Genomic DNA, 23,375 nt, shown 5'->3' with positions numbered 1-23,375 from the left:
TACCAATTACTATTTGAAATAAGTGGACAATCAACTGGAGCTTGTCTTTTATTAACTGAGATTTTTGTAGAGATGATATTTAAGATTACATGGTATAAAAGTACATAAATATTATTTGGGCATCATTTTCCCTGGGTTTTTACTATTGATATGCATATAAAGAAAGTAGTCAGAGATATACTTGCAGCTTTTCACAGAAATCTGACAAGTACATTTAAACTAGACAAAGACTGCAAATTGACTGCTGTAACTTTACCTTATCTATTATCTAGCTCATGTAATTGTGTCTTTGCTGCAAATCCTAGGAGATTATCAGGAGATACTAATATCTAATCTTCACTTCACTCCAAAATTCCCATTCCACACATACCTAAATCTAATTCACTGCTACATCTCAACAGAAATCTCATTCTAGACTTGGAAGGCTAGCGCAGTAGCTGGCACGTAGGAGGCATATTAAACTCTTCTTGATTTGGACTGCTACATTAAAGTGAAATGGTGACTGGTGAATAAAATGCATTATTTTACTCAATACTTAAATGCCAAATTTTAATCTTGGCAAACATAAAATGTAAACAAAAGATATGAAATATAAATATAGAGAAATTATAACTGGTGAAAAAATTAATATGTTTTTGCTTTGATTTATCAATTTCCACTACTCGGTTTAAAGTATTAAGTCCTTTTAAGTGTAAATATTGAAAAGTCATATGAGGTAGTGGAAAAAATACTGAACTAAAAGTGAGGACATCCAAGTTTTGTCCTAGTTTTGCCTGAACAAGTCATGTAACCTCTTAGGCCCACACACAATTGCTTGAGGGAATTCAATTAGATAATCACTGAGTACTCCTCCAGTTCTAAATACATACTATTATTCCACTCTGATTAAATACTTTCCAATTAAACTAAAAAGTTCCTTGAGGGAAAGGACCATGCCTCTATTTCTTAGGTCTTTTCCCACAGTGCCTATTTCAGGACACAGTGTACAGCAGGAATTTGATATATTCTGAATAATCAGTAACTGCATTAAAAAAACTTCTCTATATAAGCATGAATCTTTGCTTTCTTTAAATGAGCAGCACTTTATTGCCTTCCTTATGAGAAAGAATAGATGGGGAAGTATGAACATTTCACCTTAATTCTTTTTTTTTTTTTTTTGCTTTTTGGAGGGCAATTGGGGTTAAGTGACTTGCCCAAAGTCACACAGCTAGTAATTGTGTCAAGTGTCTGAGGCCAGATTTGAACTCAGGTCCTCCTGACTCCAGGGCCAGTGTTCTATTCACTGTGCCACCTAGCCACTCCCTCACCTTAATTCTTGTAGCTTGTGGATCAGTGCAGTCATCAAACCGAATACAATATCCAACCTCATGGCCCAGCACTGCACCCCTTTCTTCAGCAACTCTCCCTGCAACCTTTGAGTGAAAAATAGAGACAAAATTATTATTCCATTGCATATGGCCTATTAAAACCTAAATAATAAGCTTCCTTCAAGTGACTGACTGTATGTTTACCACTAAGAGAAAAGATGACAAAAAAAAAACTAGAATTTATGACAATCCCTATGGTAGGTTTCATTTAATTTTTCATATGTTCGCACTTTACCTCAACCAAAAAGAGGCCAGATTGTATAGGTAACAGAATGCCAGACATAGAATCAGTAAGATAAGGGTTCAAATTCTACCTCTGACACTTTAATAGTTATGTGACCAAGAGCCTTTCTCTCAGCCTTAGTTTTTGTAATACATTTGTAATATATAAGTTACAGGGTTGTTTTGAGGCTCTAATGAAACGTATATAGAGTGCTTTGTGAACTTTAAAGTACTACATAAAAGTTGTTACTGTTATTATCATCATTATCACTAACATCATTATTAACTGGCATATATACTTCTTGAAGGCAGGGAACATAAGTTATACTTCTTCATATTTTCTGTAAGACATAATAGAGTACCTTGCTGATGGTAGGGACTCAAAAAGAGTACTGATTTGATTTGGGTAGAACAAAGTAAACAAATATGTTTTCAGAGTAAGATGATACAGTTAACATTTATGAAAACTTCTTAACAGGATTCTACAAGTAACCCAAACCAGGTATGCAGTTAATAACTTATTACAGCAATTATTAACTGATTGCTCTAATAGTTAATTAGCAAGGACTTCCCTTTAGACACCTGCTTACCCTTTCCAGTTTTACAGGCTGAAAATAAGTAAACAAGTGAGGAGGCAACAAAAGTCAAGATCAAGAACAAAGCACTCTATTTTCATTCAGTTAATGGAAAAGGACGAGTCACAATTTTTCTATACTTCCATCAGTACTAAAAAAAAAAAGACTGGGGGGTAAGAGAGGGCTCCTTCTTCAGATCCATGAACTGAATAGGTTAACATAACAATCCAAAATAATTTCTGAGGTGCCTAGCACAGGGCTACTCACATCATAGGCACTCAAATTAATGATATTGGGGGGTAGGAGGGAATACGACATGGTATAACAGCACAAGAAATACCAGACTACAAGTCACAGAAACAGAATTCAAGTCCTGGCTGCCATTTATCTGTGTGAACATGGATAAGTCACATGTCTCCTTTAAGCCTCAATTACCTCATCTGTAAAATGAGGATAACAATAGCTATACTATATATTTCACAAGGTTGTTATAAGGAAAGTGTTTTGTATATCTTAAAACTGCCACAGAAATGTGAGTTATCATCATACTAATTTTCCACTTCTAAAAACAAGTAGCTCTGTGGAGGTGAGTAAATACTAAGGAATACTAGTGTGGAGAATTTTCATCGCGTGCTTAACTGTAACCTGCCCTGGTCTACACACTGTCACACTACCAAAATGTAAGCTCTGTAAGGGCATGATTGTGCGAAGCAAAGCAGTGCTAGGCAACACAGAAAACTGGCAGCTCCTAATACAACTCTGGGCACAAAAAAAGCATTTGATAATGATGATGTTATATTTGAAAACCAGGATTCTACTATGTAAATTGTCAGTGCATCACCACCCTATAACAGAGGCAACATCTGCCTTAGTAACAAAATTAAGTATATATAAAAAGTTTTAAATTAAGTGCATCATCAATTAGACCCCACAAAAAAATATAAGAAAACTAGGGAGCTGGAAAAGAGTGTGCCTCCCCCTTCCAGTGAGTAATAGTTTCTATAAATTATATGGGATCATCAATGGCTTTTTGTTCCATTGACTCATATGTATGTATATATATATATAAGAATGTTGGACTCTTGAGTCAGAGGTCCTGTGCTGAAATTCCAACTCTGCCACTGACTGCCTGTATGATTTTGGGAAAATTAACTATCCTCTCTGGGCTTCAGTTTCCTAATTTCAAAAATGAAGAACTTTTACTAGATAACCTCTCTAAAACCCCTTCCACCTAAAAATCTGGGACACTACAGCTACCATGTTAACAATAAGTATTCCAACTACAAATGAAAGGAATATTCAGAAAAGGAGCAATAAACATAAATTATTTATATTGCTCATAAATTTCCCAAGTGATTTTGCTAATCTGTAGCAAAGAAAAATTGTAACATAATTATAATTGTAATGTAAATTCATGAGCAAAATTAAGATAAAAGAATATAATGGTTAGAAATCTATGAATCATATAATTATAACCTTAAACTTAAGAGTCAATAATGTACCACTCCAACCTAGACCAGTTCAGTCAAAATTACATAGAAAAAAACACGTTTAGACTATAACTGAACTGGGCATGATAATAATGTAAAGGAATGACTGAGGAGCACAGTGACAGGGAAATCATTATTGTGATTTAGAATGATAGCAGGAACTCAAAAAGAGCATTGATTTGATTTAGGCAGAACAAAGCAAACAAATGTGCTTTTAGAATAAGCCAACACAGTTAACATTTATGGAAACTGCTTAACAGGACTCTACAAGTAACTCATACCATCTATGCAATTATTAATTTATTACTGCAATAATTAACTGCAATCTAATAGTCAATTAACATAGAGTTCCCTTTCTAAATCCAGCAAGAGAATATTATAAAATCTGGTTAAGTGATAGCCACAGAAAATTAAGCAGAGAGATAAAGTAACCTGATTTACACTGTGAGTGTGAATGCTCTCAAATTTTAGAAATTCACATAGGCTTTAGAAAGAAAAACAACTTCCAAACTTGACTGAACTACTTATTTGATACACAGATTAATTTGCATAAATCATTTCCTTTAAAAATAGAAGACCTTTGCCTCTAGGAAGACTTGAGGTTAATGCTGGTTGTAGATTGGGATCTGGATTCCTGAAAAACTTGCCTCTAAAATACTAAGTGCTACAATTATTTTTAATGTGAATGTGATTTAAGTTAAACAACTTGCCCTCAGAATAGAGGATTTACTGTAATATTCTTGGATAATACCCAAATCATAATGTGTTAAAAGTAGATTAATCTGAGCAATAAACACCAGAAACAAAACAAAAAATCCTCTCCTTCCAAAACAGTAAAAAATATTCTTCAAACCAACTGTCACTTGCTAGGTATTGTTTTATTAAAACTCAGCCACATCCTCAACCAATTTAACTCTTATTTATTCAAATAATGACTTGAATTTTTTCAGATGCACTACTAAAGAAATATTGATCAATAATAAATGTAATTAATTTTATTATTATTTCTAAGCTAAGGACAATAATTCCAATTGAATTAAAATAAGGACAAAAGCAGGGCCTCAGGGAAGTATTATGTAATCACTGAATTACAACACAAAATTGATCAGAAATATCTGATGGACAAAGAATTAAACAATCCTTCATCTTTAGTATTTGTAAAGTAATATAATAATCCTTAAAATTAAAGGCAGACTCTGAGGAAGAAAAGAAATGCTAATGAGACTTACTGAAACAGCAGCCACTCTTCGTGGCTGGGTCACTCCTACTACACGTCCCTCTGCTGTCCAGCCAGCTTCTGCCAGATACTGCAAATAAAATGAAATCAACGTACCTCCATAGCATATAATGAACAACTTAATTTAACTGACTGACTTTCATTATTACAAGAATCTTTTCTGTTGGTATCAATCTTCCTAGAATTCAGAATCTTTGTTTCACATTCACATTCCTTGCTAGAGTCAGCAAGGCCTTACTAGTTGGAATACAAAAAATTCTACTGAAAATAGAATTAATCCAAAGTGTACATATCATAAGGATCACAAATAGAATCGATAAATAGAAAGATAATAGGTAACAGATAATAGAAATAGATAAAATAAACAGAACTAATCCAAAGTGTATATATCATAAGGATCACAAATTTAGAACTGGAAGCTATCTTAGAGATCACCTAGTTCAACTCCATCACTTTACTTGGTCACAGACTTGCCCCAGATCACACAGGAGTGACAGAGCTAGGTCCTCTGACTTCACATTCAGTGCCCTTTCCATTGTATCAAGTAGTTCATTAGAAAATTACCTGCATTTTGCTCATTTTGAGAAATATATTATTCACATTTAATAATATCCAGAAGGATCTACACACTCCAGAAACGTTTAGTACATGGAGATTCAGTAGCTTGAAAAGGTCAGCAGAAAGGTGTTATATAAAAATATAGCAGGGCAGCTAGGTGGCACATTGGCCCTAGAGTTAGGAGGACCTGAGTTCAAATCCAGGTCAGATACCTGACACTTAAAAGCTGTGTGACCTTGGGCAAGTCACCTAAATCCAATTGCTTCCTCTCCCCACCCCCCCCAAAAAATATATATATATGTGTATATATATAGCTATAAAAAGGTTTATAATCTTGAAAAATAAAATAATGGTTACTAGTATACTATCAAAGAATTTTATTAAAATAGCCCATGTTTTCAAGAAAAAAAATGCTTGGTTGCCAACAAAATATTTTTTTTAAGGCTTCAGTAAAAGAGAAAAGAAATAGCTTTGAAGTTAACAATAATTCCTCAAAAACATTTTATTTGAATCTAAGCAAAAATTAGCAAACATTAAACACATACTCACTTGTGGAATCTGTGTAGTTTTCCCACATCCTGTTTCTCCAACAATCACCACTGTCTGATAGTTTTCTATCAAGTATAAGATATGATTTCTAAGCTGAAATGCAAAAAACAAATGAAAAAGCAATGAGCTATATGAAACAACAAAAACAAAGATTCTTTATAATCTGTGAAATTAGTTTCTAAAGGGCAATTTATTTTAAGTGAACATATTTTAGAGATGCCTGAATCATTAATTCTAAAGATATTCACAAAGCAGTTACTTAAAGACTCTATATATGGACTTTATGTGTGTGTGTGTGCACACATACATGAGTATTTCAACATATCATGAATTTTCCTTTATCCACAAAAAGTAAAGGGAACTAGAGGTATAAGCTATTCAATGATTGCGGTAAAGGAGATATATAAAGTACTATCTATATAAAGGTAAGCTATTATTATCAATATTCCCTTTCCACATGATTGCCCTTCAAGTGTCCGAGGAGAGTTATCTTGTCCTCCTTTCTAAGTCTTCTCTTCTCCAGGCTAAACATTTCCAGCTCCTTTAATCATTCTATATATGACACTTAGAATCCCTACACGAGCTGGATCATTATTGTTTGGACAGGCTGCAGTTTGTCAATATCTAGAAGCAGGGGTTCTTGAACTTTAAAAAAAAAATAGAAATATTTTGATAACTATTTCAATAAAATTGGCATCATTTCTAATTAAAGTCTTTTTATTCTATATCTTTAAAAAACATTCTAAGAAGGGGCCCATGTACTTCTAGACTTCCAAAGGAGTCCATGACACAAAAAAAGGTTAAGAACCCTTGATCCAGAGTCACAGAAAGGAATACTGGCACCTGGGGCAAATTCAAATAGGGCAGAAAGGTGGTACAAACTAATACTCCTGTGCATAGTTAAGGTAAATTAGAGACAAGAGTCATGGGAATTAATAAGCATAAGTAACTGTGAGGCCAGTGTCTGAAGGATATACCTGGGTGAGGACCCTGGGACCTTGAAGTCACATGTGGCCTTCTAGGTCCTCCGGTGAAGCCTTTTGACTGGGTCCAAGTTTTACAGAACAAATCCTTTTATTAAGAGGATTTGTTCTGTGAAGTTTGGATTCAGTCAAAGAGCCACATGTGGCCTTGAGGTCACAGGTTCCCCACCCCTGGTAGAAGCTGGGGTAGAAAAGGCTGTGAATCTAGTACTGAAGTTATTGGAAAGGAGACAGAATAACCTGGAGGTCCATAGATAACAGCGATAAGGAACTGAACAGGATCAAATAAGCTTTAATTGAGATCAGGTGGTTTCTGACTGGTGCTATCAGAAGCAAAGAGTATGCCTCCAGTTTCTGGCCCTGAGAGTCAGAAGGTTAAGAGGAAAGGAGCAGTCAGCCTGGAAGAGGATGTCAAGAAATACGGTGTCTTCAGATAAAGACTGAATTTTAATGAGCACTAGGGCATGGGAGGAACATGAAAGAGACCTAGGATAGCAGGAATCATAGATATGGAGCTGGAACTAATCCTGAAGATCATCTACTCCAGGGCTTCTTAAATTTTTTCCACTTGAAACCCCTGCAACCCCTTTAGTACTTCATTTTACAGAAGAAAACACTGGGGCTCAGAATGGTAAAGTAACTTGCCTAAAGTCACAAAACTATTAAAAGTCACAGTCAGAATTCTGACTCAGGTTTTTTACTCTAAATTCTGCAGTCTATCCTCTACCTCACCATGGAGAAAAGATTCAGAGGGTTCAAGGGAAAAAAAAGGACAAAAGGCAGGGGATGACAGGAATGGAGAAGGGCAAGTGCTACAGTATGCTACAGGAGGAGGGAAGATAGGAGAGGAAGTATCATGGTCGATGTGTTCCTAGCTGTCCTGCGGGCTCCAAGTTCTTAGGGCAAGGTGCTATCTAGGCATAGGGCAGGGGAGAGTTATAAGGGTGATAAGGGTGGGTAGGAGAGTAGCTGTACAACTGGTTGCAAGCTTTTAGAAGGTGACAGGTGAGAGGGAGGAAATGGGTTAGTTAGACGCCAGTGCTGGTGGAGAAGTAGAAATTTATCTCCCACCCCTATATCTAGATGTTGGCATCCATGGAAGAGCTCCGATCATTCTGTGCATGCTTTGGTACAGTCAGTATCTCTCTCAAAATATAGTACTCAGAATAGAAAAGAATATGTGGTCAAATCAGCAAGGAGTACTACTCTCTGATTAGAGTACTTTGATTACTTCCCAGTTTAGAGAGTGCTTTACAAATATCTCATTTATCCTTACAACAATCCTAGGAGGTAGGTATTATTATTATCCTCATTTTACAGATGAGGAAACATGCAGTTAGAGGTGAAGTGACTTGCCCAGGGTCACACAGCTAGTGTCTAAGGCTACATTTGAACTCAGGTCTTATTTTGCCACCTAGCTACTGTTCTGGAATGCAGCCTAAGATCACTTGAGTCTTTTTGGCAATCACCTCACATTACATTCTCAAACTGAGCTTGTAATCAACTAAAATTCCCAAGTTGTTTTCAAGTGAATTGTTGTCTAGCTACAATTTCCTAATCCTAAAGTTCCTTCCAGCTCTAAAACACTATACTCCTATAGCTGATTTTCAAAAACCTAATTGCAAGACTTTAAATTTATGCCTTCTCAATTTTACCTTTTTCTTTATTTTTGTAGGTTTATGTGATCATTTGTCAAATTTACAAAAAAAAGGATTTTTTAAGTAAAAAAAAAATTTACTTATCAGTTCTTTTGGTTATGCCTTATTAAAGGCTAAGATAATGTTTTGTTCCTTATTTTGTCTTTTTATTTGATTGCTTTGGTTGATGTTAACAAATTTTCATTTTATTTTTCTTAAATTTGGCCTGTCATTCCAAGCAACTGAAATATAATAGATAATAGATTTGGAGCTGGAAGGAACATTAGATGTTATCTAGTCCATCTCCTTCATTTTACAGATGAGGAAACTGAGGCTCAGACAGATTAGGTGACTTGTCCAAGTTCACAAAAGAGGTAGTAAGTGCAGAGTTTGGAGGTGAGCCTGGAGTCCCTAACTCCGAATCCATTAGTCTTTACACAGACTCCATAGTCCAACCTCTCATATTCACTAAGTCACTGCCATACGTTTTCATCTAAGTCATTTGGGCCAAGGTTGAAACTCTGCAGAATACTCCTCTATAGACCTTCTTCCAATCCATTACTGATCCAGACATTCGCCACTTATAAATACACTTTACATGTAGTATAATCCAATATATATTCATCTGTCTTATTTACAAATATATCTTGATAGACTATCAAATACCTTGCAAATGAGTACTCCTCTGTAAAATCAGAATAATACTTGTATTGCCTGTTTCAGAGGGTTGTGAGGTTAAATGAGAAAATCTATATGAAGTATTTTGTGACTTTAAAGTGTTACATAAATGTAAGCTATAATAATAATTAGACAAAATCCACATATATAATCTATAGCTTTCCCTGACACATTAGTCTAATAATACTATTAAAAAAGGAAATTAGTTTAACTAGCACAATTTATTCTTAGTGAATCTATGCTGGCTCCTAGTGATCACTTCTTTTCTTTCTAGACATAAACTTTTAGAAGTGAATGTTAAATAAATACTTTTAAAAAAAAAAGATCCAGAGACCAACTATTTATAATTACCCATTCTAGCATTTTGCTTCGAAGTGACAGTAAGCTCATCAATCTAAAATTACTGGAACCCACACTTTTTTGGGAAAAAATTATTTATCTGTCTCTAACCTTTGGTGTCTATCAAGTTTTTTTTTCCCCACATTTTCTCAAAACTCACACGGAATTTCCTACACTAGGATGTCATTCATCCAGGGTAAGAGAATATAACTCATTTATAAAAACAGGGCTTTTCTTACTATTTCCTCACCTATCATACACTTGTATTTCTGCTTAATGATGTTTATCCTACTTTGACAGACCTATAAATCATTCTCTTTGACAGAAAAGATGGAAGCAAAATATTTCTGCAGTCCATTAATTTTATACTATCTGTCCTAAACAATAAATCTAACCTTTCATTAGATCATAGACTCACATATTTAAACCTAGAAGAGACTTTTCCTTATCATTTTTCTTGTTAATATAATAAACTCCCTTTAAATACAAAGTACTATGCTGTTTAAGTCATTCTAGCATTTTTCCTTTCTGATTATTCTTACAGTTTGTACAATTATTTAATCTCCTTCCTTGTTTATGACTTCCAACCTTATCATTCAACTGAAAATATTCACTCCAAAGTTACCAATGATCTCCCATTTGTCAGATCTAAAGTCTTTTCTCAATCGTCATACCTTCTTGGCCTCTCTATAGCATTTAATACGTTGACCCTCCTCAATAAGATCTTTGGATTTTCATAACACTTCTGTCTCCTGGTTTTCTTCCTACCTATCTCACCACTCCTTTTCAGTCTCCTTTATTGTATCTTCAGCCATGTCATGCCCACTAACTGTGGGTGTCCACCAGGGCTCTGTCTTGAGTCCTATTCTCATTTCTCTCTGTTCTGTCTCACTTAGCAATTTCATCAGTTCCCATGGGTTCTATTAACATTTTTATGCTGATGATTCCCAGATCTATATATTCAATCCTAGTCTCTGGTCTGAGTTCCAGTCTCACCTTACTAATTATCTTTCCTTCTAAATCCTCCTCACTCCTGAACTTTTCTATCACCTTAGATAGCGTATTACCCTTCTTCCAGTAACAGATGTCCACTACCTCAGGCCTCACTCTCACTGAATACACTCTCACATATCCAATCAGCGGTCAACTCTTGTCATTTCTACCTTCACAACATCTTTCATCTATGTCCCCTTCTCTCTACTCATACAGACATCAAGGGAGGTCAGGTCTTCATCACCTCTTCTTTGCATTCCTGCAATGAACTCCTAATTGGTCTCTCTGCCTAAGTCTTTCCTTACTTCTCCTCCACATAACTGCCAAAGTAATCTTCTTAAGCACAAGTGTGACTATGGTCCCCACCTACTCCAGAGTGTCCTTATTATTTGTAGGATCAAACATAAAATCCTGTTTAGCACTGAAAGCTCTTCACAATCGGATCCCTTCCTACCTTTCCAGTCTTCTTATACTTTACTTTCCTCCACATACTTGATGATCCAATGACACTGCTCCCCTACATCATGGGTGGGGAGCCTGCAACCTTGAGACCACACACATGGTCTAGGTCCTTGGGTAAGGCCTTTTGAATGAGTTCAAGTTTTACAGAATGAATCCTGAGGGGATTTGTTCTGTCAAGTTTGGATTCAGTCAAAAGGGTCACCCCTGCCCTAGATGTTCCTCAAACAATTCTACGTCTCCCATCTCCACACCTCTGCACTGTCTGTCCCTGCCTTCGATGATCTCCCTCTTTACCTCTCCTTCCTAGTTTCTCTGGTATTCTTCAAGGATCAGCTTAAATACAGCCTTCTGCAGGACACATTTCCTATTCACCCCAGATCTCACAGTTCTCCCCTCTAAGGTTTCTTTGCTTCTATGCTATACGTATCTTGTACATATCTATTTAATACATGTTGTCTTCCCTATTAAGATGGAAGTACTTTGAGGAGAAGGACTATCTTTTGCCTTTCTTTGCATTCCCAATGCTTAGCACAGTACCTGGCTTACAGGAGGCACTTAATAAATATTGATAAACTATTACTGTATCTTCTGTTAGACTGTAAGCTCCTTGAGTTCAGGGACTTTGTCTTTGTATCCCTAGGGTCTACCAGAGGCACAAGAATCAAATGCTTACTGATTAACTGATGTAATTATACTTATTTCAATACTTCAAGGATCTGTGCATTGATTTGGGTCTGCCCCCAACTGACACAGATCATATCACTATGCCTTCAGAAAACATTGTTTTGGATTTGCTATAGTTACAAAACTCATCACTGTAGCCAATCTGGTGATGAGCCCCCCCAAACTAAGCCAGGCTGGTCCTCAAACAACAAACATAAGATAGTCAATCGATGATGCCTAAAGCTTTTCTAGTCTGATCAGATCTGTCAAAGCTTGTCCCTCCACTGGCATAGACTTTGAGAACCCAGGGTCAAATCTGTACCTCATTAAGGAACAAAAAGATAACTTTGTTGGAGTAAAATATATATTGTACATAATAAACATATGATATTCCTAATTAATTTAAAGGAAAGATTTAAAAAATGTTTTCATATTCTTAATTAATAAAATATCTCATTGGAAAGACACCAAAGTCTTTCAAGATTTTGTAAGGTTACTTTTAACAAACAAAAATAATTCTAAGTATTCCACAAATTGTGATAGATAGCAGGTTTTAGGATTCATATGCCTTTGATATATTCTAATAAAATTTTTTAGAGAAATTTTGAAAAGTATTACAGAGTAATATAGGAAGATTTAGATCAACTGATACAAAGTGAAGAGGAACCAAGAATATAATATATACAATGATTACAGCAATTTAAATGAAAAAGAACAAAACAATCAAAACTAAAGGCTGCAAAATTATCATCACCAAACTTGGCCCCAAAAAAGAGATATGAGAATATATCTCTGCCCTTGCCCCCATTCCTCTGTTGAAATGGGGGTCCAAGGGTGCTCAGGGTCACAACTCACACTTTAAGAAACGTTGAAGGGGTCAAGAGTGGAAAAAGTTGAAGAAGTGCTGGCATAGAATACTGCATATGATATCAGACTTTTTTGATATTTTGACTAGGTTTTACAAAACCTTTTTTTCTTTTTAAAAAAAAATTTTATTATTAAGACTAGCTCTTGGAGCGGGTAGGTGGCGTAGTGAATAAAGCACTGCCCTTGGAGTCAGGAGGACACGAGTTCAAATCTAGACTCATGAGTAGGAAATGTAGATGGTACAAAAATTAAGTACATGAATAAAATTTATTTAAAAAAACTAAAACTGGCTATATATATATATATATATATATATATATATATATATATATATATATACATATATATATATCAGCTCCATAGCTCCCAAAGATTTGATTATTATCTCTAAGCAGACAACTTCCAAAGCTCTATCTTTCTCCTATGCCTCAATTTCTCCATCATCTAGATGTCCCAAAAGTAACTCAAACTCATTATGACCAGAACAAAACTCATGATCTTTCTCCTCAAATCCCCCCCTTTCTCCTACCTTCCCTACTTCTGTCAAAGGCGTTACTATAATTCTAGTTACCCAGACTCCCAACCTAGTCCCTATGGAAATTAATCTATTCATCTTTGAACTCTTGCCCTAGGCCATAGTGCTTGGACTGAATGGTGACCATGTGAATGAAAACTAGCCCACTATATCTGCTGACACCAGATACCATACCATGTTTCATCTTCACATACCATCTAGTCATCCACCCAGCCCATCTGTCACATACACCTCTTTCCCCTAACCTATTTTTCACCTCTTTCTCTGGATCAATAATACAATAATTTCAGGGAAGGTCAAATCAGTTGACTCCCTATAAATCAATTCATCACCTCTGGGACAACAAAACTCACTTCCCTAGCCACTACTCTCCAATGAGTTGTCTTATCTCATGAGAATGAAAGATCCTTTAGGGCAAGGACTATCTCTTGTTTTATATTCTTTATACTCAGTCCTTAATATTGGGCCTAGCACATAATAATTATTTAACAAATGCTTTTCCATTCATTCTTTCATCATCTACTATTTCTTCTCACTCCCCATTTCCACCTAGTTTCCAGTCTAGTCTACTCTATCTTCACATCTCTCCCATCTGTTCCCTTCTCATATAGCCCTAATTCAGGCTCTCGTCACCTCTTGCCTAGAACACTGCAGCGGCCTCCAAACTGGTCTCCCAGCTCTCAGTCTTTCCCCTCTCCACACAGCTACCAAACTGATATTCCTAAAGCATGGTCCTGACCAGGTCACTTCAGAGCTAAAGAACTTTTAGTGGCTCCTAACTGCCTCTAAGATAAAATACAAACACTTCCATTTAGCATTTAAAATACTTCAATCAGACTCCTATCTTTCTACAGTGATTTCACATTACTACCCTTAACTGTATTCAATGTTTCAGACAAACTAGTCTACTTGCTATATACAACATTCCATCTCCCACCCCTATACCTTTGTACGGGCTATCCCCCAGGCCCCAAACACCTCCCCCCCCTTTCTGACTCCTGGAATCTCTAGCTTCCTTCAAGGCTATGCTCAAGTTCCCAGTCATTCCTTATTCTCTCAGGTGTTAGTGCTCTTCCTGCCTCCCCAAAATTATTTTGGATTAACTGTGCCTACATTTTATATTCACTTATTTGCATTCACACTGTTTATCCCCAGCAGAAAGTAAACTCCCTAAAGATATAAGCTTTTCTTTTCTGTCTTTCACTTTCTAGTAACTAACATAGTGACTAGCACATAGTACAGGCTTAATAAATGTTTGATGAATTGAATATAAAAATTGCCAATTAGTACACAATTCAAGAATAGTAGAATAATATAATACCTTAAAAACTGGTAACTTTTGTCTCTGCTGTTCTATAGAAAGGGCAGCATGAGGATTATAAATAACAGTGGTTCCAGAGCTTTCTGTTGTACTTTGCCTCTCTTCTGAGATGCTGATACCTGGGCCTTCTGTGCCTGTAAGATAAATATTTATTGAAGTCCTGTCATCTTGTGAACAGATAAATACATTAAAATTAAGATACCCAATGTATTCTTACATTATGTTACTAAATTTCACCTTAGGGAAAGTATCTTGAAAAGTGGGTATAAGAATTAGGAAAACTTTTACCCTTATACAGATTAAAGTATCAGGAACATGGAAGGTAATGATAATCCCATGGCACTCAGTACTGTGTTCAGTTCTGGTGATACATTTCAAGGAGAAAAGGATCAACTGCAATGCATCCCAAAAAGGGTAATCAGGAGGATGCTGGAGAGCCTGGAAACTTTCATATGAGAGTTGAAGTAACTGAGGATGTTCATAATGGAGAATGGACAACTTAAGGCGGGGAAAGGTATGTGTGTATGGGGGAGAATATACATCATACCTGTCTTCAAGTATCTGAAAAGCTGACACATGGAAGAAGGATGAAAATCAATTATTCTAGAAGTATCTATAGAATGCCTACAATGTATAAGACACAATGAAAGGGACAAAGATGAAACAAAAAAGCCTTTACTTTCACAGAGTTTACCATCTAAAAGAATTATTCCATTTGGCTCTAGAAGGCTAAACCAGATCGAAATTATAATAAGGTAGATTTTTCTGCTAAATATAAGAATACTTTTCTAACAATTCTAGCTTTTATGTGAAGCAGAACTGAGTCTCTAACAATGAAAATGCTCAAAATAAGCTTTAATATCTACAAAGAATACTATAAAGCAAGGGTTCTTAACTTTTTTGCATCAACATTCCTTTGGCAGTCTGGCAAAACTTAAGGACTGCTTCTCAAAATAATGTCTTTAAATGCTCAAAATAAAATACAAAGAAAACCAATTATATTTAAAGTACAGTTACAAAAAAAAATTTCTTTTAAAAAGTTCACAGATCCCAGCTTAAAAACTGTTACAAAGAGATTCTTACATTGCCTGGAAAGACAAAGTTGTAAAGAGCCCTCTGAGAGCTCCACAGCACATGCTTCAGTCACCTTCATGGCTGCTGGAACAAATTATTCCTATTCCACTAGGAGAAGACTTCACATGCTTAGGGCTGACACCCCCCTAACTCACACACAGGTCTGAGGTGTCTCAGATACCCTCAACCTGGTTTAGCCCACCCGCTGATATAGTTTACTAGGATGTGGCTGCTGCACATGCTACAGCTTCCTGGAGCCACAAATGAGAGTTGGACAGGTGGACACCAAAAGTGGATGAGCCGCCTTGAAAAGCGCTTGGCAAACCCTCACATCAAAGGTGCCAGTCTTCCCTACACACCCCATTTACCCCAAAGGTAAAGTAGATAGCTTCTAAGAACTCTTCCAATTCTAGCATTCTATTTTGGCACTCAATGGTCTTTCTCACTTATTTCTGGGTTTATATATTCTAAAGGACTAGCTAGGGTAGACAGAATTCTAACTTCCAAATAAACAGTATTTTTATTAAACAGTATGTGGATGTTACCATACACAACCCAAAATACTACACTGCAAATGCCTGGTAAGTTTTAAAGTATCATATAAATGTCAGTTATCATTAAATAATTTGCCCCACAATCACCTTCATTTAACTGAAATCTATTTAATTTTACCTTTTTAAACTTGTTCAATGTTCTCTCTCACCTTCTAGTCTTTCTTTTCTAATATTCCCCTCCTGGCCCCTATTAGAAAGAATATATTCTTTCGATCCCTTTTGCTAATCCAGTTTCCTCCTAATTTTTCTTTTTTTTTTTTTTTTTAATACTGAGAGTCTCCCCATCTCACCCACACTGGAAGTGCAAGGGTTCTTCACTGCCTGATCCCACTAACTGACTGCATGGGAGGTTTAGCCTGATCCATTTCTGATTTGGGCTTCAACAACTTGGTAACACCCCCCCCCCACGCTCCCATGGGCTCACCATATTAATGCTGAACTAAGTGGGACACCTAAATTGCATAATCCACTGAACTCTTGAGCTCAAGAGATCCACCAGCATTAGCATCCACTGGCGCTAAAATTACATGAGTATATCACCACACCTGACTTCTTTCTCTTAAAAAATATTATTTGTTATATGGGATGATAGCTTTCTGGAATAAGGATCCAAGAGGAAATTTAAGCAATGTAAAAACAAAAATTTATTTTTAAAAATATTCCCTTTACATCTCCCACTTAATTTCTGCTCTGAACATTTCCTCCATTTGAAAAGACTTGAAACCTTTTCCTCATGTTTGTGATTTGTTAACACTGCTTCTCAATGACACTACTTACCCCATGACCAGTTTTTACTCCACCCAAGCTTCCTCTTCCTCACTTACCCCTTTCTTTTCCTATAGCTAGGAGTATCACTCTATCTTCTGTTGTGAAATTCTTTATATGACAGCTGCCACACAGTATTTATCTGGTCTCCTCTCTTTTAAAGATTTCCATTCAACCAACTCAGAAATTCAATAATGTTTTCTACTACCAGTAAATTCCCCAGCCCATTCTTTATTTTTTTATTATCATTTTCAGCCTGAGGAACACTATTCTTTGCTCAAAACAATGAAAGCCATGCCTTCCTTTAATTAATGAAATTTCTGAAAAATCATCAAATCTTAATGTCTGTTTTCTTCACCCATAAAATGTGACTAATGGCTGTTTTAATTTAGTATTCCTCTTTCCTTGATGTTTTTCTGCTGATACATATATTTTTTTCAAAACTGCTGATTATAACCAATAAAATCAGTTTCTTTCACTATCATTTTAAAGTGATTCTGTACTTTAGAAATCTAACAAAATCAATGTATTTCAGAGTATTATTGAACTTCATTAAAAAAAAGGAAAAAGAACCAGAAGGAAAAGGGTTACCATTGGTAACCTTAGCCTAGGAAGATTGTTTAAAATGGCTTTTTGTAAGAAATCAGAATAAAATTTACCCAAAATGAACATTCTTAATTTCAATATCTTAGTTTAAACTGATTTTTATGGGACTACGTCTCTATGTAAACTCTGAGTACATCTTTCCAAAAAAAAGCATTTATTTACTAGCTAAAAGTGAACAAGGTTCATCAAATACAGTCCCAAATGAGAAGGGAGACTGAATGTTAATCTTCTATGTCTGTAAAGGACAAATAATGGAATGTACAAACTTTTCATTTGCTTAGAGAGGACATGTTCTGCAGCAGCAATAAGTTCATATGTTGTTTAAGGCAGGAAGCATTAATAGTCTACTAGAAAACAGGGGGAAAAAATCTGATTAAATCTGACATACAACAAAAGCAATTCTCTTTTCCTTGTCTTTTGTACCGATTCCTCAAAAAAGTCAAATAAGTCCAAATAATATAAAAACTCATTTGCAAACATTTGAGTCCAAGTCTAATCAAGTTTTTTTTTCTAATTTCTTGCTTATTTCCTTATACTTACTTCTATTATCTTATTTCTTATTCTTAGAGTAGTTAGTAACTGTTCCTCAGTAAATAACTGGTGATTGAATGACTACAATTACAGCTTGCAAAAAAAAGTAATTTATGAATGTTTGTTTGTAGACAAATGCTAGATGGCAATAACTAAAATCCAGTCCTGAACTGTCAGTTAAAAATATATGATTTCAGGACAACTAAGGGAGAAAATGTGTGGAGAGGGTATGAATACATGTTGGGGAGACATTCCAAAATGTGACAGAACAAGATAAAAATATTGCAGCAATTTGGTACTATTTAAGGTGAACAAAACCAAAGTCAGATCTGATTCTTTAAATATCCATCATTCAATCAGGCTTCTATTAAATTACATTCAGGTTTCACATTTTGTCTAGTCATTATTTTCCCGAAAAAAGGAGGCAGGAGATAAATACATATCCCATTTATTAAGGATACTTATTAGATTGGTAGTTTTGTTCTAATTGTCACTGTTCAATTCTTGCTACTTGGTAATTGCTGGCAATTTAAAATGCTGAATCATAAGATTGCATTTGGGGACAATGACAGCCTACAGATTATTTGCAGAAAATAATTATGCCCGGCCCTGGACAATTCCAAACGACACAGGATAAAAAAATCATCCACCTCCAGAGAGAGAACTGATGAACTCTGAATGAAAACAAGCATTAATTTTTTTCTCTCTTCTCTTCCTTTTCCTTCTAAACATGGCTAATACAGAAATGTTTTGCATGACTTCACATATAAAATGGGTATCACATTTTTTGCTCTCCCCACAATTGGTGGAGGGAATTTGGAACCCAAAAAGAATTTTAAATGAATATTTAAAAATTAACAAAGGACAAAGAAAGTGAAATTTTACAATTATGTCTATTTGGTTCTCTAATATACAGAAAGCATCCCATGCTTCAGGATCTCACACATTTTCCATGCATCTTGCCTCAGAGCTGGGAAAACTACCCCTGAAACCCTAACTCTATTTGACACATTGTAACATTTCCCCGTCCCATTTTTCCTGCAATCCTCTTTGCCTCAACAGGCAGGTTACAGTGAGAGCGTGAGCGCCTCTTGGTCCTGTCAACAGATCCCGACGCTAAAGATCGCGAAGAAGCACAAAGTGACCAGAAGAGAAGGGCAGAGGAAAGGCGCGATGGGGAAAGAGAAGCCCAACTTTGTGACAGGGATTTATGAAACTGCACCACAGAAGAGGAGGGCTCCCCGGGTGCCCGAGTCTGACCGCTGGGCCGGGAGAGGAGCTCGCCCGCGGGGATGGCAAAGCGCGCCGGTACCCGGTGGAGAAGCCAGAGACGTGGGTTCAAGTCCTGGGGTCCGCCACAGACTAACTCCCCACTCTAAATCTCAGTTTCTTCATCTATATGATGGGAACAAGACCAGCGACCTTGTCCTGAGGAAAGCGCTTTGTAAACCCTTAAAGCGCCGGCAGAACGCTGGGGCGGTCATCATTCTAGAGGACCAGCTTCCCCCGAAGGGCAGCGGGAACTGGAGACTGGGGAAGGCTAGTCCTCGATTCCGGCCCCGGCCAAAGAATGAGGTACAAGAGCGACCCGGCAAGGAGATGCTAGAGGCGAAGACAGACCCCGGGTCCAGGGGCTGCATCCTCTCAAGCGTCTTCCAGAAACTCCCTTCGCCCTGGGGCCTAGGTCAAGGGGCCAACCCACCCCTTAAGCCCCTCCCCACTCCAGGCCGAGCCCCTTCAGGGCCTTACCGGGTTTCCAGAACTTCACGGGTCCCATGGGCGCGGCCATGTTGGGGTGAAAGGTCACAGCGAGGGCTCCGCCCCCGGCCGCGGGCGAGCCCGGGAGCCAGCGAGGAGAGGGAGGCGGGGCGGTAGAAGTAGCTGGCGCTGCCGCGGGCTCAGCCTCAGCCTCTGAGAAACCTCGCGTTCGCCCCTTCCCACTGCCGCTTCCCTACACCAGGGGCCTACGGCGGCGGCGTCCGGGGACTGAGACGTTCCATGGCCGGGCTCTAAGCACCGCCTCTCCCTCCCCGCCCCCCGCGCGCCGCCTCACGTGACTTCTCGAGTAGTTGGGGACGTTTGAAAGCAGCGGACTCGCGCGGCCGTTAGCGCGCGCCTGCTGCTGCAGGGGTGGGGGGGAAGGGGGGTTCGTGTTAGAACGGTGACCGAACCTTAGGTCCGAGACCACTTCTCCTACCTCGCCATCTAAATCCAGAATTGTTTTCCAAAAGGCCTTAACCCGACAGAAAGAACACCCTCCAAAATAAGTGTTGAAAATTATAAAAAACAAGCAGGTCTCGACAGAGAAAACACCCCCAGGCTTTGCAGAGGCGGGAGGTCAGGCCCGCAAACTTGCTAAGCGCCTACCAGGTGCGGTCTGGGCTCTGGGCGGCAAGGAAGGAAAGGGCCAGCCCCTGCTCTCAAGGAGCTTGCAGAGTAAAGGGGGAGATCACAGGTGTTGTAGATTGAGCATATTTTCGGACTTTTTCCATGAATTGACCAATTATGCCGATTTATTCCTTTTTTTTTCTGAAATTATTTGAGGGGCGGCGAGGTGACTCAGTGAATAAAGCACCTCCCCGGGAATCAGGACCTGAGTTCAAATCCAGTCTTAGAAACTTGACACACTAGCTGTATGACCTTGGACAAGTCACTTAACCCCAATCGCCCTGCCCTCTCCCCTCCAAAAAAGCCAAAAAAAAAATTTATTTGTTACTTGGGATGGCTCTCTGGAAGAAGGGAGAAGGATGCTAGGGGAAGCATGTCAATCAAAACTAATTTTTTTTAAAAAAGTGATTCAGTGGTAAATTAGGGGCAGAGCAGTCAATTCAGCTCCTTTAAATCCTTACTATATGCCAGGCACCGAGGATACAAAATGAAACAACTCCTGCCCTCACCTCAAGGAATTGACATTCCAGGAGGGTAACAAACATGTACACATAGATAAGAACATATAAGATATATAACATTAAGTACAGAGTTATGAAGGAGGGAATTAGCAACTGGGGAAATCAAGAGGGGCTTTTTTGAGGAGGTGGGGCATTAGTTGAACCTTGAAGAAAGCAAGGGGTTACAAAAGTTCAGGAAGGAGGTTTCCTTCCCGGCACAAAGGACAATCTGTCAAAGGGAGGCTTGGAGGATAGAGAAAGAATGTTTGATACAAAAAGCAGTCAATGAGCATTTATTAAGCAATTATGTGCTAGGCACTGTGCTAAGCACTAGAAATAGAAGAAAAGACAAAATAAAAATCAAAACCCATAGTTCAGGGCTTTAAGGAACTCACAGTCTAATAAGAAAAACAATGTGTAAATAGCTGTACGTATAAAATATTCACAAGGTAAATGGGAGGTAACAGTGGGAGGAAAAGAGTGGGAAGTGGAGGAGTGGACAACTGGGAATGAAACATTTGCGAAAGGTGAGATTTGTGCTGATTGTTGAAGGAACCTAGGGAAGTTGGAAGGGGGTTAGTAAAGGATAGATAGCATTAGAGACAGCCAGTGCAAAGACTGGAGGTGGAGTTATAGATCAGAGGACCTGACGGTAGGCTGGTGCACCTGGTTCACAGAGTCCCTGGAGGAATAGTAAAATGCAAGAGTGGAAAGGACAGGGTTGTGAAGGACTTTAAATGTCACAGAGGATCTTGGAGTCACTGGAGTTTATTGAGTGGTGGAATGACATGGTCAGATCTGTATTTTTGGAAAATCACTTTAGTAGCGTAGTAGAGGTTAGATTAGAGTGGGGAGGCAACGGCAAACAGGCCAGTTTGGGTGTATTATGGAGTATAGGAGGAGAAACATGAAATCAGCTTAGAAATAGGTAGGTGACAGATACTGAAGGGCTTTAAATATCAAAGAGAGCAATTTTCATTTTATCCCAAAGCAATAGGGAACCACTGAAGGTTCTTGAGCAGGGGATTTAACATGGTCAGATTCATGATTTAGAAAAATCAGTAGAACAGCTGCATTGAGAATAGATTGAAAGGAGAAAATTTAGATGCAAGAAGGTTATTGTAAGAGTCCAGGTGAGAGATTGAAGGTGGAATTGGGATAGAAATTGTGTTAATGGAGAGAAAGGGACAAATGTGAGAGACATTATTGAAGGTAAAGTCAACCAGAAGACTGGCAACTCACTGGATATGGAAAGTCAAAGAAAATGTGAAGGGAATGATGGAGGATGACTTGAGGGTTGTGAACCTTGTTTTACTGAGATGAGATTTCCAATTCAGCATGTCAACCTACCACAATTCAAGCAAATAACATGTACTAAATGCCTATTGCTCAAAGCCCTAGACTTGGTAATTTGGAGATAGAGTTTGGAAAAGACCTGGTTCCTGTCCTCAAAGAGCTTACAATCTTGTAGGAGATAAGTTAACAAATAGCCATAATCAATCCTAAGGTTGCTGCATCTCCTTATGTTGGGTCTGGGGCAATACAAATTCTGACTCACGGAATTTGCCAGGGTACCAGTGTCTTATAACCTAGTACTATAGAACATCCTTGGGCAAAAGGAAATATTTACTTATTGGCCCTAAAAAAAAACCCCAAACCATTATCTGAGAGGGAGTTCATAGGTTTCTTCAGACTGTCCCTTAAAGGGGCTTAGGACACAAAAAAAGGTTAAGAAGCATTGGTTTAAATGTTTTGGTTTGGTTTTTTGGCTAGCTTATTATTCCATGAAGTCTCAAATGATCATCATTTTTGTTTCTTTATACTAAAATCAACCTACAAATTTCAAATTTCAGTTAATTCCAATAAAGTGGTATGGATTTTTAATTATTAATTTTTAAAATTAGAATTCCCTTAATAAAATTATTTTCTCAATTTAAAATATATGTGTATGTATGTGAGCATTATATATACATACATATGTACACACACGTGGTCATACCACTTCTTTGCCCATTTCTTAGGTGTAAATACACTGAAAAGTTAGCAGTTGGCTCTTCCAGCCTGTAAGAACCAGAGCCAGAACAGCGCCGTGCTGTGCACATCTCAAAAGTAGTAGGCAGGTTTCTCAAGCCTTCTTGTCGTAGTGGAAAAAGCCCTAGACCTGGAGTCTGGACCTGAGTTCGAATCACCATATGACACTTACTAGGTATATGACAAGGCAAGCCAGGTGACTCTCTGAGTCTCAGCTCAGTTCAACAAGGACTTATTAGCATCAAGTGTAAGGCATTCTTCTAGACACCAAAGATACAAAAATAAAATAATCTGTCCATGAGGAACTTACTTTTTCTTGGAGGTATACTCAAGGAAATACAAAGTATATTCAAAACAATACAAACTCATTTCTAGAGAGAGGAAGTATTACTACCTGAAGATGAGGTAGGAACTCATACAATTTGGCACTTGAGCTGAATTTTGAAAGAA

The 23,375-nt window shown here is 37.6% G+C and overlaps 1 protein-coding gene across 1 annotated transcript in view; it reads right to left on the bottom strand.

Moving 5' to 3' along the window:
• DHX35 (DEAH-box helicase 35) overlaps window positions 1-20,055 on the bottom strand; it is a 65,816-nt gene extending 45,761 nt beyond the window's left edge. The window contains exons 1-5 of the mRNA XM_069063559.1: window positions 19,756-20,055; window positions 14,477-14,610; window positions 5,999-6,091; window positions 4,884-4,961; window positions 1,308-1,412 (exon numbers count right to left, since the gene is read on the bottom strand). Coding sequence (XP_068919660.1) covers window positions 1,308-1,412; window positions 4,884-4,961; window positions 5,999-6,091; window positions 14,477-14,610; window positions 19,756-19,795 — 450 coding nt within the window. The 5' untranslated portion in view covers window positions 19,796-20,055. The remainder of the gene's footprint in view (window positions 1-1,307; window positions 1,413-4,883; window positions 4,962-5,998; window positions 6,092-14,476; window positions 14,611-19,755) is intronic.
• Between the last annotated feature and the right edge of the window lie 3,320 nt (window positions 20,056-23,375).

The sequence above is a fragment of the Petaurus breviceps genome, unplaced genomic scaffold (genome assembly GCF_028583685.1).
Source record: "Petaurus breviceps papuanus isolate PSGF00001 unplaced genomic scaffold, PetGlider_PUasm1.0 90591, whole genome shotgun sequence".
Taxonomy (NCBI): Eukaryota; Metazoa; Chordata; class Mammalia; order Diprotodontia; family Petauridae; genus Petaurus; species Petaurus breviceps.
Note: the sequence above shows the minus strand (reverse complement) of the source record. Positions and strands in the feature narration are given on the sequence as shown.